This window comes from Anopheles arabiensis, chromosome X (genome assembly GCF_016920715.1).
Source record: "Anopheles arabiensis isolate DONGOLA chromosome X, AaraD3, whole genome shotgun sequence".
NCBI lineage: Eukaryota > Metazoa > Arthropoda > Insecta > Diptera > Culicidae > Anopheles > Anopheles arabiensis.
Genome location: NC_053519.1, coordinates 12,992,620 through 13,005,819, shown reverse-complemented (window position 1 = coordinate 13,005,819; position 13,200 = coordinate 12,992,620). Strand labels below are relative to the sequence as shown.

Genomic DNA, 13,200 nt, shown 5'->3' with positions numbered 1-13,200 from the left:
GAGCTGCACTTGCATGTACTGTGTTACTAGTTGAAAATTTTTACATCCATTCTTTGGCGATCAAACAAATTAAAAAAAAAAGTGCTTCACAACGGCCGGTCTCGTAGCATAGTCGTCAACTCGTACCACTTGACAACATGCCCGTCATGGGCTCAAGTCCCAAATGGACCGTGCCACCATACGTCCCAAGTTGACATTTGCTCGAAATCGTTTTTCCTTATCTGCTCGATAAGTACACAATACTTCTGAAATTGTGGATTTGTGTGTGGTCAAGTGTGTTGAAAGCGCCAAGATTTGTTGTATTCGTAAATTTAGACCTTTTTCTATCGATGGACGATGCCGTCAAGCTCATTTTTCATTCATAGCTATGGGTTTTTGATGAAAAACGAAAGATAATTTTGTGAGACGTTATTCTATAAAAAAAATCGATATTATATAAGTATAAAATGGCTACAAGACCAACTATAACGATAGGAAACATCGCTTTCGAGCGAATCTAGAAGAAAGCTGCATCACAGTTGATTTTACAGGACTTTTTAGGACGTTTAGAACAAGCCGTTTAATATCGACTGAGATGTGGCGTTTTCGTTGCTTTCTTCTCTGCCCTTTAGGAAATAACGCTTCCAATTCTTATCACTGGAGGTATAGAAATTTTATACCAAAAAACACCAAATTTTCACAAAATATCGCCGTGCGAAATGTGCCTTCTTTTTTCGTCAAATATTCAAGCGAATCAATCTAATACTAAATGTACGCCACCATCATCCGATAGAAGAAGGTCATACACACGCACAAACGAAAATTTGACGCGTTTATCATGGTTTATCATGCACAAATCCACAATTTAGGTATTTCGAGAACCATTCGAGCAGATTATGATTAAAAATGTAGGACAAATGTCAGTTGGGTAAACTATCCTGCTAATGGAGGGTAATCCATAAGTCACTGAAAGCCAAGCCTAACAAGTGGTACAGTCAGGCCTTGGCGGACAATGGTTGTTGAGAGCCAAAGAAGAAGAAGAAGAAGTTTCACTACCTCCTAAATGATATTGTTGAGAAAATAATGAGCCAATACTTGTCATTCAAATTGACTCCCCAGACCTTGATATAGAGTGGACCTTCTCTCAAAGAGTTGCTCGCATGGCGAATGGTCATTGATGACATGTTTCGATTTTACGAATGTTGGAAATATTAAAATGCTTTGGTCGTTGGCATAATTACTTGCTTTACTTTTTATACAAACTACACAGAAAAGAGCTTCCTGCATAACGAGCTTTTCATATCACTACAACGGTTTAAACTCCTTTTTAGACTACAGTAGACGGTTGCATAGACTATCAGTTGATTTGAAAATATTTTTTTTATTTCTTGATGATAACCACTCTGCAAGCTTGCGTTTGATGCTTTAGAAGTCTTCTAAAACCTTCAAAACTAACATTTCCAAACCATACGGCGGGCGACGCTGAATCGCAAATGCTGTCAGCCAGCGTTTCCCCGTACAAAAGCGGCCCCACGATGCTGTCAGTTGTGATGTTAAAACAGTGACAGCTGACAGCCTTTTGGTGTCCCTTTCTCGCTCACTCACGCTAATCTTGCCGTGCGCTCGGTTTCGTTCGGAATCATACAGACCTGCTGCACATATTTCCCCCTGGCGGTGGTGGTGACTCAACGCCGCGTTGTGATTCCCTTTCGACCGGCAGCGGGCAAGAGCAGGCAGGCAAGCATCCCTCGCTCGCTCGCACTGTCCTCGGACCGTTCCGAGGCAGGGACATTCCGCGCATCCGTACAGCATCCCCGAGGCGCGACGAAGCGACACCCGAGCAGCCATCGGCGAGCGCTGCGTTGCACAGCAGCACACACTGCAACAAACGGCCAAGCGCGAGAGAGCGTAATATACACAAGTTGCGAGGCGAGCGAGTCCTGCGTGTGTTAGCCAACACGCAAAAAAACGGAACAGCGTGTGTGCGAGTGTGTGTGCGTTGTTTCGCCAAAAACCTCCGTGTGTAATCCCGTGTGTATTGCTGATCAGTCGTGCGTGTTTAAAATCCTTCGTCCAGGCCGGAGACCCCAAGCTGCCGCATCAGAGCACAGGTAGGACCGTTTCTTTTAACCGTTGCTTGGTACAAATGTTGCCACTTTTCTCTTGGCAAATGGGAAGCCGCCAACACAAAATGTTTGCCGAAGCGGTCCCGCGGTTTCTGGTGTCCCGAGGGTGCCTCCTCGACGGTCCGCCGATTCAAAAAGTCGGCCCGCCCAGGTGGCAGTTACACAAGCCAATCGCTCTGTTTTTCGACGCCTGTTTTATTGCTTTTGGTAGTCCTGAAATGCACAAATTTCGTCGGACCGTGATTGCAAAGAAAGAGAGCAGGCAGAAAACAGATATCCAACGCCGTCCACCATTGACGTGTGCAAAAAAACTGCCAGGAGCACGTGTTCCGGTTGAGTGGCGACCGCACGCGCCTGTCAACTGCAGGGATTGTTTCTTCGCGCGGGTGATGCACGCTTTGCAATCTCTGAAACTATTTTCCAATGCTTTCCTCCGGCGTGTAAAATGTCTTTTGCATTTCAGCATTTTCTCGGGTAAATTTGGGAGGGATTTTAACGATAACAGTCTTTCTTTTCTCCTTGCTGTTTTCTACTTAGCCAGGCAAACAAGGGCCGCAACGCGTTCGTTGCCTGACAGCTTCTTGAAGCAAGGGCAAGAAAACAAACTAATCGAACCTTCTTACAGTACGCAATAAAAGGACATTCGAAGCACAAAATGTACCTGCAAATGCTTCAATCAGCACCAAACCTAGTGTCCCTTTGCCGGCGGAGTCAGTCCAACCAAACCATCCTCGAGAGGTCGCATGCAGCGTTACGCCAAGGACGGCATCGATCCGGCGGCTAAATAGTTGGACAGTCTCCAGCACAGTGACCGGTGGTAAGTAGGTGACATCCGTACGCCCACACCAAGTTGGCTGCTCTTTAAACAAAACCCTCTCTAGCGAACAGATTAAATACGACAGAACAAAACCCCGACAGAAAGATCCAATTGCTGAGTGTGGGCTAAACAAACCAAAAAAAAAAAAAAAAAACGTGGGGGGATATTGGCTGTCGCCTTTACGTCCTCCCCCAATGGCTTCCTGTCACGAAGAAAATCACGATAGCGTACACATGCACCTCGCACCCGATCCGGTTCCGACAGGATCGGGTTCGTGGCCTGCTGATCTGTAAATTGCCTGTTTGACTTTGCTAACTTTGCTCTCGTTCCCATTTCTTCTGCCCCCATATTTTTGTCTTCACTTTCTCCTTCTCAACTAACAAAAATGAAACAGCTGCTAGAGCACCATGCACTACAATTCGTTTAATTGCAAGCAGAACATACTGGAGTATTACACCTGTAAGAATGCGCGCGTTTCAGTGGAGCTTGGACAGGGCAACCATGTCCCGCCATTTTCACTGCATATACATACACTATATTACGTATACAGACCCCTCTTAACCGCTTTTTTGTTTTTTCGCTACCTGTTTTTTGTTGTTAACGGAAATGTGTTTTTTTGTTTTTAGTGTTGGTTCTTTAATGTTTGTCCCTTAGCTATCCTCACCTTTCTTTTAGTTCCCATCGCTGCAACTGCGCCCTTTTACACACTTTAGCCTTCAAACTGTAACCTCCTCTCCAGCACCTTTCCAACCTACCGTGGTGTTGACAAGTGTGTGTGTGTGTGTGTGTGTGTGTGTGTGTGTTCGTAGAAACGCCAGAGGGAGAACCCCTAGCCGTCCATTGACGGTACCTTTAAACCGGGGCAATTCATTCACCCTTCATATCAACCGGATGGCTTTTCCCTATCAACGAGCCTTACACACACACTTGGGGGTTGTTCGGCGGTGGTGGAATGTGAGACACACTATGTGTATGTGTGTGTGTGTGTGCGTGTCAGTGGCTGAATCGACAAGGATCGACCGTCATCGCCGCACACACAGGTGCGCAATTAGCTTGAGCCCGGCATCCGCCGCTGAACCTTTTGTCCACTACATTTGCGCTTAAACCGGTCGTCCGCTCTCCCGCACTTTACAAAAGCGTGAAGTGCACACACTAACACACACACACACACACACATCCATGAAGGGAAATAACTCTCCCGTTTTGCTTTTTGGGGGAAAAAAAGGCTCGCTGGGCCCCATGAAAGCCCAGCCAACAGAAACGCGTGAGCGCGAGCGAGAGCGAGCTTGCAATTGAAACAAAAGCAAGAAAGAAAAAAAAACGGAACGAACACGAACACCACCAATGTGGGTCCCCAATATACCATGCCATGCCTGTACATACAGTGTACGGTTTGCGGGCGGCCGTTTAAATTATATGAACAAACGTGTACCACAGGTGCTGACGGTGGTGGTGGGGCCGCGGCGTTCTCTTCTCTTACCCTTTGCTTCACCTTCGCTGTCCCTGTCTCGCTCTCTCCCTCTCTCTCTCGCTCCCTGGGGCGCCATTAAAAAGCATCGGATTGCGGGCGAGCGACCTGTAAGCGAGCGTGCTTGTGTGTGTGTGTGCGAAAGGTACGATCCCGATCGTAACACGCTCGCGAGGGTAGCTCGAGTGTCGCTTCGTTCACGCACCGCTTGTTTGCTTGAGCGTCTCGACGAGAGAACACACGCCCGTAGCGTGCGGCGTCCGTAGCGCGCATCTCGTGTATTGGGGGAGCTTACGGACTGTGGGATTTTTTTCTTTCTTTAGCTGTGTGTGGTGTCTGCCTCCTCCTGGGCACTCCTAGTGTACCCTTACTGTGTGCGGTGCGTGTGTGTGAGCGGATTGCACAGAAGCGAGCTTCAAGTGCGATCTTGCCGGGGTGCGATTCTCGCTCGAAAAAGAGAGAGAGAGACGGAGAGGGAGAGGCAGAAGGAAGAAACGAAACGAAAAAATGGCAACCGTGCAAGTGCGAATCAACGCTGAACGCTGCTGTGCCCTTAGCAAAACCTAACCTTGGCGAAAAAGATCGGTTCGCCTGCCGTGTGCGCGTGTGTGTTTGCGCTCCGCTACTGCTGTGCCGCGGCCGTGCTACAGACCACGGTTGACAAAAGGATGTGTTTTAGTGAGTGATGGAAACAGATAACAAACCATAAAAAAACTGATCCAAGCGTTAAGTGAATCACGGGTTGCGGCGACGACGCTACTAAGTGGCGATGGCGGCGGCGAAAAAGAACCGAATTCTAAGATGGCGCAGCGAAGGATGATGATGGTGGAGCGCTCGATCCAGCAGCTGCGGGAAATGGCGAAGACGTGCTGCGCTCGGCTGGAAAAAACTGCGACCGACAAATGCTCGCACCGAGCGGCCGGGTCTTTCCCAGTGGTGGTGAATTTTAAACGTTTCATTTAAATGATCTTTTACATTTCGTCTCATTGCCCCACTATTGCCCTGGAGCTAGCGAAAAGAGAGCGAGAACTGAGGTACCCAAAGGAAGAGCTTTTCGATCAACCCCGTTCCTCAATTTCCCCGGGCGCTTCGTGCGCGTTTCCCATTAGTTTTGGTTACACAAAAAAAGGATAAAAGATTATTAATTATTCCGAACCACGCTATCGCGGTAGAGCAGGGAAGCCAGGCAGTAGAAGTATAAAGCATAGCTAAGATCTTCCTTAGCCGACCCGTTTCAAGTGCTAAAAAGTGGTGTTGCACTTCTCCTGTGTGCGATCATCACGACATCTTTATGTTTTCCTAATGAAGCCAAAGGAGTGACACGCCGCTAGGGGGGGAGAAGGAAGCAGACACGCGGTGTATCGTCTCGGGTCTTCATTACCGCTTCCTCCCGCATTTATCTTAACGGCTGAAAGATCCTCCTCGCCACAGCCACAACCCTCCACAGTCGGGGTACGATCGTCGTGTTCAACCGTTCGCTCACACACACACACACACCAGCCAGCGTGTGTTTGTGTTGGGGAGATGATTGCGAGGAAGGCGAGCATTCTACCACTGAATTACCGATGAAACAGTCTGGCAGTCTCTCTACACCGTCACTCAAACAAATGCGAACGTTGGCAGCAGTGAGGAGCGCGATTGGGAAGCATGGAAAGGAAATACTACTACTACCACTTCCACCCTCGCCTCTCTCACCTGCCGGCATGGCGTGGAGAAGCGCGCGCGCGCGCTCACACACGCTCTCGCGTCGCTGGTGACGGATTTCGCATCAACCCCCACGATCAAACATGGCGCCGCAGGTCATCAAACAAGTTCAAGGTCTATCAACCGACATTTGGCGGGGGGAGGTGGCTCGGGGGTTGTGTGTTCAGGAGAGGAATTAATGGAGTGGGGAGTTGTGTTGGTTTGATCCCTCTAACCACACAAACACACACACACACACACACGCACGCGCGTAGTGGGAAGCCATTGTGTGTGAAAGGATTTGTTCCTGCGAATCTCGAGTACGATCCCCCATAAGAGGGGGGAGTTAATGGTTGGGAGGTGTTTCCTGGTCCCTTTCGAAAGCTGGAACAACCGGGAAAGAAGGGCCATTGTCTTCTTGGGGCCCTCTCGTTCTCCTCCCCCTGGAACCCACTACAACAGCACACAAACATACAGCACCGTTTGCAACCCTTCCACCCCCTCCCCTCCCTCTTTTTCGAGCAAGAGGCTGGAAGTTTATTCACATTTTTGCCGTTTAGTTTGCTGCCTCTGTTTTCTCGGCCATTCGTTCTCGGGGCTCGCTCCGTGAACGCTCGGCAATGAAGGAGTGGAAGATGAAACGGTGCGGTTTAGGGGGGAAGGGGGGGGGGAGTGGATCGTACCAACGCCGTACGTACCCGCGAAGCGCGCGGAGGGTAATGCACCCGAATGATCTTTTTTTTTCTCTTTCTCTCTCTCTCTCTCTCTTCCCCTCTATATGTGTTGGTGGTACCGGGCCCGTTCGGTTCCCTTTTGTTCTTTGGCGTTTGGCTTCTTCCGCCATGCTGCTGTTGGGGTTGGGGGGAGGGGGGCTGGTGCTTTTGGAATGAAACTTTATTAGTTTTCGACGAGCAGCGAAAAATGAAAGGAAGAGACCACTTTCAAACTCGCGCAGCACGCTCAGCTCGGCAACATTTGCCAGTTCTAAAATCTAAGAAAAAAAAAACGGAGAAGAAGCTAAAACTGTCCCATTGTGGAGAGACGAGGCATGTTTTGTACGTTGTCTTTGCTTTTAAAGTCCCCTCGAAATACACACACACACACTCACACAACACAAACCCCCTTGAGGGTGTGTGTCAGGTGGCTTAGGGACGTTTCTTGTCGAGCGTTTCTTTTTTTCCTCCCGGAGGGGGACGCCCTGCACAATACACACTTGCACGTGTGTGTGTGTGTGTGTGCGTTGCATACATTATACTCGCCTTCCCGTGTCGGTGTCCTACACTTAATGTTTTTCCCCCAATTTTGCTTCCCTTCTTTAATGCCCGGGAGGAAAACGCCTCACGGGAAATGGTTTTGTACCCCGCCCGTCTGTCCCTTGCTTTACGAGTGAGTGTGCGCACAGTGCGCCAGAGCGAGAGAGAGAGAGAGAGAGAGAATGGTGTAAAGCGGGGGGTGCACGATGATTCTGACTTAATTTTCCAGACACACACACACACACTCGCTCTAAACCCCTTATAAAAATTCACCTGGAAGTAAAACACACACCCCAGAAGAAGCGCGCAAAGGGAAGGGGGAAAAGAAAGGATGGACTAGGGGGCGATCATAATGGGGCAGTACAGACGGAGAATAACGACCAGAGCATAAGAAAGACAGTTACAGCAAAGCGAAGAGATAGAGAAGATAACGCAACAGAGAGGGAGCAGGTAAAGCGAAATAGAGCGGTAGGGGGGGGGGGGGGGTGGGATGTGGGGGAAAAAAATGGAAAACAGCACCGAACTACGGAAGCGAATTATACATACACTTGAACGTTGGCATTAACACACTAAGAAGGGCAGTGTCGGGGGTTGATGATGATGATGATGATGATGATCACACAAAGAAGAAACGGAGATAGGGAGGAAAAGTGCTATGAATATGAAAGAAGGTCCAATGTAGCGATGTTTGGGAGGGGGAAGGAGAGAAGGAATGGGAAAAACGTAAAGTAAAAATATCGTATCTTCCTTCATTTCCTTGCTCGTTTTTTTCCCCCCTCTTAACGAGCGCTTCACAATTAGTGATCCCTTAGCAACAACACACAGAAAAATGATGTCGTCTTCCTAACAAAAACCCGTCGCATCCGGCACGCGCTGGCTTCCTTTGTCTCCGCGTTGTCTCTCTTCCCTTCCCTCCGCAAAGCTATAATTTAAATCCTGTTACCTTTTCTCCCTCCGCCCGAACATCCTTTACGATCGTCGCCCGTATGTGGCTGTTGGATGGTGCGTGTTGCCCTTTAACCGTCAAATTAATGCCACCTGTTTGCCCTTTTTTCAGTGTCCTCTTTTCCCTCCTTTTCCACTGCAGTTGTTTTTTCCTCATTCCCGTCGATCAACCGTCTCTTCCTTTGCCCTCTCGAAAGCCTCTTGCGGATCGCTTACCTCCAGGTTACTGCCGTTGTAAAGCAATCGAAAGTCGAACCGATCTTACATTTTATACCGTCTAGTGCAAGCTTCCTCTAACCAACGCGCATATCTCTCTCTCTCTCAAACACTTCCGAAAGGGATGCATCGCTATCGCCGCTATTGCTTTTGGCGGTTGCATCCCGCGTTTCGGGAAAGTTAGAAACGTTTTGAAAGGATTGAAACACAAAGCCTTACATTTTGCTCTATTGCCACCGCTATCTGCTGCAACCACGTGCCCCGCCTGCAGCCCACGTGCCCACGAGGGCGCAGGCGAAGGGACACGTTGCACGCAACACTTGCCATAACCATATGCTTTCTGTGTCTTTTTATTTTCTTACTTCCCTTAAAACAAGACTCTTCCTTCTAGGTACAGTTTGTAGCGCTTTAAATGTGTTTCTTTGCGCATTTCCGTCTGAAAGCGATGACCTTTTTGTTTATTGCAAATTTATATATATGTTTGTTTTTTTTTTTTTAAATAAATCATTACTTTATCTTTTACCCACTGCACTAGTATTGTTGTGTTAGTACAAGTTCGCTTGCAACTTTTAGAGACATTTCAAAGCACAACACGCAACTGCGCAACGTTTACTAATCGTAAACCTGTTCTTTTCCTTTATTTTCTTCCCCATTTTCCCCGCCCTTCCTGTTTTGTTTTGTCTCTGTCGTTTTTCTTTCCTTCCTTGTCGCATTTGTTGCTCACGCACACTCCCTATAATGTGTCTAAATTTTTGGCGTCGTCCGTTGGGTCGTACGTTTTTCACCTCTGCTTGCCGGGCACGCGGGTAGGCCATGGCGGGGTGAATCAACTAGGCGGGGTGTTCGTGAATGGGCGCCCACTGCCCGACCTGGTCCGGCAGCGGATCGTCGAGCTGGCGCACAACGGCATCCGGCCGTGCGACATCTCGCGCCAGCTGCGCGTCAGCCACGGTTGCGTCTCGAAGATACTGTCCAGGTAAGGGATGTGGAAGGCATGAATGCGGGGCACGGTTGCATCATGCAAGATTTGCTTACGTGTTCTTTTTTGTTTCGTTTCATTAGATACTACGAAACGGGCAGCTTTAAGGCGGGCGTGATCGGCGGGTCGAAGCCGAAGGTGGCGACGCCGCCGGTGGTGGAAGCGATCGCCGCCTACAAGCTCCAGAACCCGACCATGTTCGCGTGGGAGATCCGCGACAAGCTGCTGGCGGACGGTATCTGCGTGCACGATAATGTGCCCAGCGTGTCGTCGATCAATCGGTAAGATCGTGTCCCGGGTCGGGCTCGGCAGGGATATCGCTAACGTCCTCTCTCCCTACACACACACACAGCATCGTGCGCAACAAGGCGGCGGAAAAGGCAAAGTACAGCTCACAGCGCTCGGACAACAGCGGCATGGACAGCCCGCGGATTCTGTCGCGCAACAATCAGCAGCAGCAGCAAAGTCAGCAGCAGCAGCAGCAGGAGTGTCTCAATCAGCAGATGCAGGCCGACCAGGAATCGATGAAGTCACCGCAGCAGGTGGAGAACGTTGCGTCGCAGTCGTACAGCATCAACGGGTTGCTCGGCCTGTCGCAGAAGTCACTGTCCGGTTCGAGCTCGAAACGGCGTCGCATCAAGGAAGATCCCGGTAAGCGTCTGCTCACCACGAACACACTATTTTGCGTCCTCTTACACCGCGTTTCTCGTTTACAGACATGAAGGGTAGCATGCTGAGCTGCATCAAGCGTGACAAGGAGGCCAAAGACATGTCGGAGAGCATGCTGCACGACAGCATAGGCAAGGGAGGCGGTCAAGATCAGCAGCAACAGCAGCAGCAGCAGCAGCAGCAGCAGCAGCAACAGGACAAGGGTCACGATCTGTTCGTCGGTGGTGTGGACTTCGTTAGCTCGCTTGCGATGGCCCAGGACGATGGGAACAATCCGGACAATCAGCAGGCCGGCTTCAGCAGCATGCGCACCGGCCCCCGGCCCGGCACGATGAGCAGCAGCCCGATCCGGTCGCGCGAAAACGCCCTCTTCCTGCTGGCGGGCGGTGACAAGGCGCACAAGTACCACCGCACGGACGAGCCGATGCCGACCGGCGTCATCATCGAGGACGACAGCAGCGCCCGCAAGCACCAGCAGCAGCAGCAGCAGCAGCAACAAGCACACCAGGCCAACGACGTGAAGACGACCTACGACAAGATACTCGCCGGCGAGCTCGTACCGGGCAGCGGGGTGAAGCGGACGAGCAGCAGCGCCAACAATGCCGCCACCGAACCGTCCGCCCTGACGCAGTCGATCGAGTTCCTGAGCGACATGAACAACAACATCGCGCAGAACCAGCACCAGGGCTTTGCGGCGGCCGCGTACGACGGCGCGTACAGTGCGGCGGACGCGGCCGACACGGCCGTCCAGCTCAATCCGCACCTGGCCGCCTGCTCCTCCAACTACTCCGCCTTCCTGCAGAACACGGACCAGTTCGCGGCGGCCAACCCGGAGCTGATCTTCCCGACCGCGGCCTACACGCAGTACGCGGCGCCCGGCTACGGCACGTTCAACTACAACTCGTCCTTCGCCAACAACAGCCTGTGCCGGGACCTGGGCCAGATCCACTACCCGGAGGAGCAGTAGTAGTAGGCGGCGGAAGTGTAGCAGTAATTGTAGCAATAAGCAATAAGGTACGCTAGCGGGTAAAGGAGCCGGCGGTGGTTACGTGGAACGGAGTGATTTCTTTAGCCCGTACGAATATATATATATATCGAGGACAACGAGGAGAGGGAAGAAGGAGCGGAGCAGGAGAGGGAAGCGTGTTGTGCGTTGATTTCCGTGTTAAAGCAGAACACTTAAACATATACAATTTACAAAGAAAAACAAACAAACAAAAACCACTAAATCACAATTTACAAAACTGATGAACAAATGATTTATATTGCCTCCTTCTCCTGGGAGGAGAAGACGACGTCGACGACGAAGATGTTGCGCATTTACACAAACACACACATACGTGTTACGTACATTTCACGCGGCCAGTGGGTGGGTGGGCCCGATCAAGCACCGAAACGGACGGGGGCTCGGTGTTCGCGGCAAAAAAAATACTCGACCCAAACCACGCGATCGCGCCCGCGAACGTTTACGCATTTACTGGAAGAGAGATACACCAAACCCCTTAGGGAATGCTGCGCGGTTATTTTGTCTCTGTCTCTGAAATTTATTAAAATAAAAGCAAAAGTGCTGCACCGAAACCAACATACAGCCCGGCGTGCGTCGTTTGGCAAGAATCGGAAGGGGCAACCAAGATATCACAGGTTGTTGTTATAGATCAGATGTACAGTGAAATCTCTCTTAGAGTGAATCTTCAGGGGACCAACAGTTTCTCGGGCTATCGAACTATTTCCCTTAAGCTGGCGCCTTAAACTTCCCCTATACTGCGCCATTTCATCTTGAAGAGACAACACATACTTCAATATGCAAAGAAACAATTCATCCTGAAGAGACTACATCGGAGAAAGAATGCACTGTATAAACTTAAGATTTTTTTTTCCGCGACACTTGCATTTGAGGATCTTTTGTGACCAATGACATTTGTGAAATGACATCAATGTGAAATCAAGGATCAACTGGATATAGCAAGTACACAAAGAATTTCTCACGGTCTTTGTAGTTGTCCGGCTCTTTTCATCCTAAAAGACATACGACTCTAGATAGTTGAAGTCTAAATAAGAGAAGGTAAGCCTCTGAGTATGGTAATTTCAACATAGGTTTGAACAAACGTAGGAGGATACTAGCTTTCTCGCAAAATAGAATAACAAGAAGAAGAAGACGCGTTTCATCCTGGGAAACGCACATTGACTGATATCAAAATGGAATTTGGCCGATACACAGGCCTATCAAAGCTCAAAACTAGAAGGTCAGGCCTTCGCATCATCTCAATTCACCTTCTTAGGAGCATTCGCATTCATAACTTCTGTTACGTTTGGCAATGCCGGTATTTCCAACTAAGGCAATTGGCATTTCCCACAAAATCTATCGTACGTAATTAACTGTTACTGCAATGCGTAACGTAAACAAGATGCGGATGGATCCAGAGCTCCTGAAATAGCTACAAATCGGTCTTCAGAAGGTCGTGCCGAAACAACCAGAGTAGTGTTGGGTTTCATGAATCTTTCGTTGAGATTCATTCATATGAATCTTCAGCGATGAGCGATTCGAATCACGAGGGATTCATGAATCTCAAATATTCTTGAATCTCCAAGGATTAATGAATCTCCAATTATGCATGAATCCATTAACATTCATAAATCTCCGGGTATTCATGAATTCCTAGATATTTGTGAAACTTTCAAGATCTATGGATCATTCCTTATTCATGAGTCTCTGATATTCATGTATCCTGGGAGATTCATGAATCCTTGGAGATTCATAAATCCTGAGCCATTAATGAATCCTTGGAGATTCATAAATCCTGAGCGATTAATGAACTCCTAGATATCCGTGAATCTTTCGAGATCTATGAATCGTTTGAGATTCATGAATCTTTGAAATTAATGATTCTTTGAGGTTGATGAATCCTTCGAGATTCATGAATATTTGAGATTCATGAATCTTTCCAATCGAGATTCAGATTCATGAATTAATTTCAAAGATTCATTCACATTCATGAATCTGAATCAAATGTACCCAACACTAAACCAGAGTCATTCGGAGTAGTCCAGAGTCGTCCGGAATCGAT

At 49.0% G+C, this 13,200-nt stretch overlaps 1 protein-coding gene across 4 annotated transcripts; it reads left to right on the top strand.

The window, feature by feature from the left end:
- The first annotated feature begins 1,886 nt into the window (after nucleotides 1–1,886).
- Nucleotides 1,887–11,719, top strand: LOC120905474 (paired box protein Pax-8). Of its 4 annotated transcripts, XM_040316268.1 has the most exons (6): nucleotides 1,887–2,090; nucleotides 3,317–3,381; nucleotides 9,298–9,463; nucleotides 9,550–9,747; nucleotides 9,819–10,117; nucleotides 10,183–11,719. In XM_040316268.1, the coding sequence occupies exons 2-6, from the start codon at nucleotides 3,330–3,332 to the stop codon at nucleotides 11,100–11,102; spliced, it is 1,635 nt and encodes a 544-aa protein (XP_040172202.1). In that variant the 5' UTR covers nucleotides 1,887–2,090; nucleotides 3,317–3,329; the 3' UTR covers nucleotides 11,103–11,719. The 4 variants fall into 4 exon arrangements, with proteins under 4 accessions (XP_040172202.1, XP_040172200.1, XP_040172204.1 ...); XM_040316266.1 differs by lacking the exon at nucleotides 1,887–2,090 and having other exon boundaries at nucleotides 3,100–3,381; XM_040316270.1 differs by lacking the exons at nucleotides 1,887–2,090; nucleotides 3,317–3,381 and adding an exon at nucleotides 3,465–5,326.
- The last annotated feature ends 1,481 nt before the right edge of the window (nucleotides 11,720–13,200 follow it).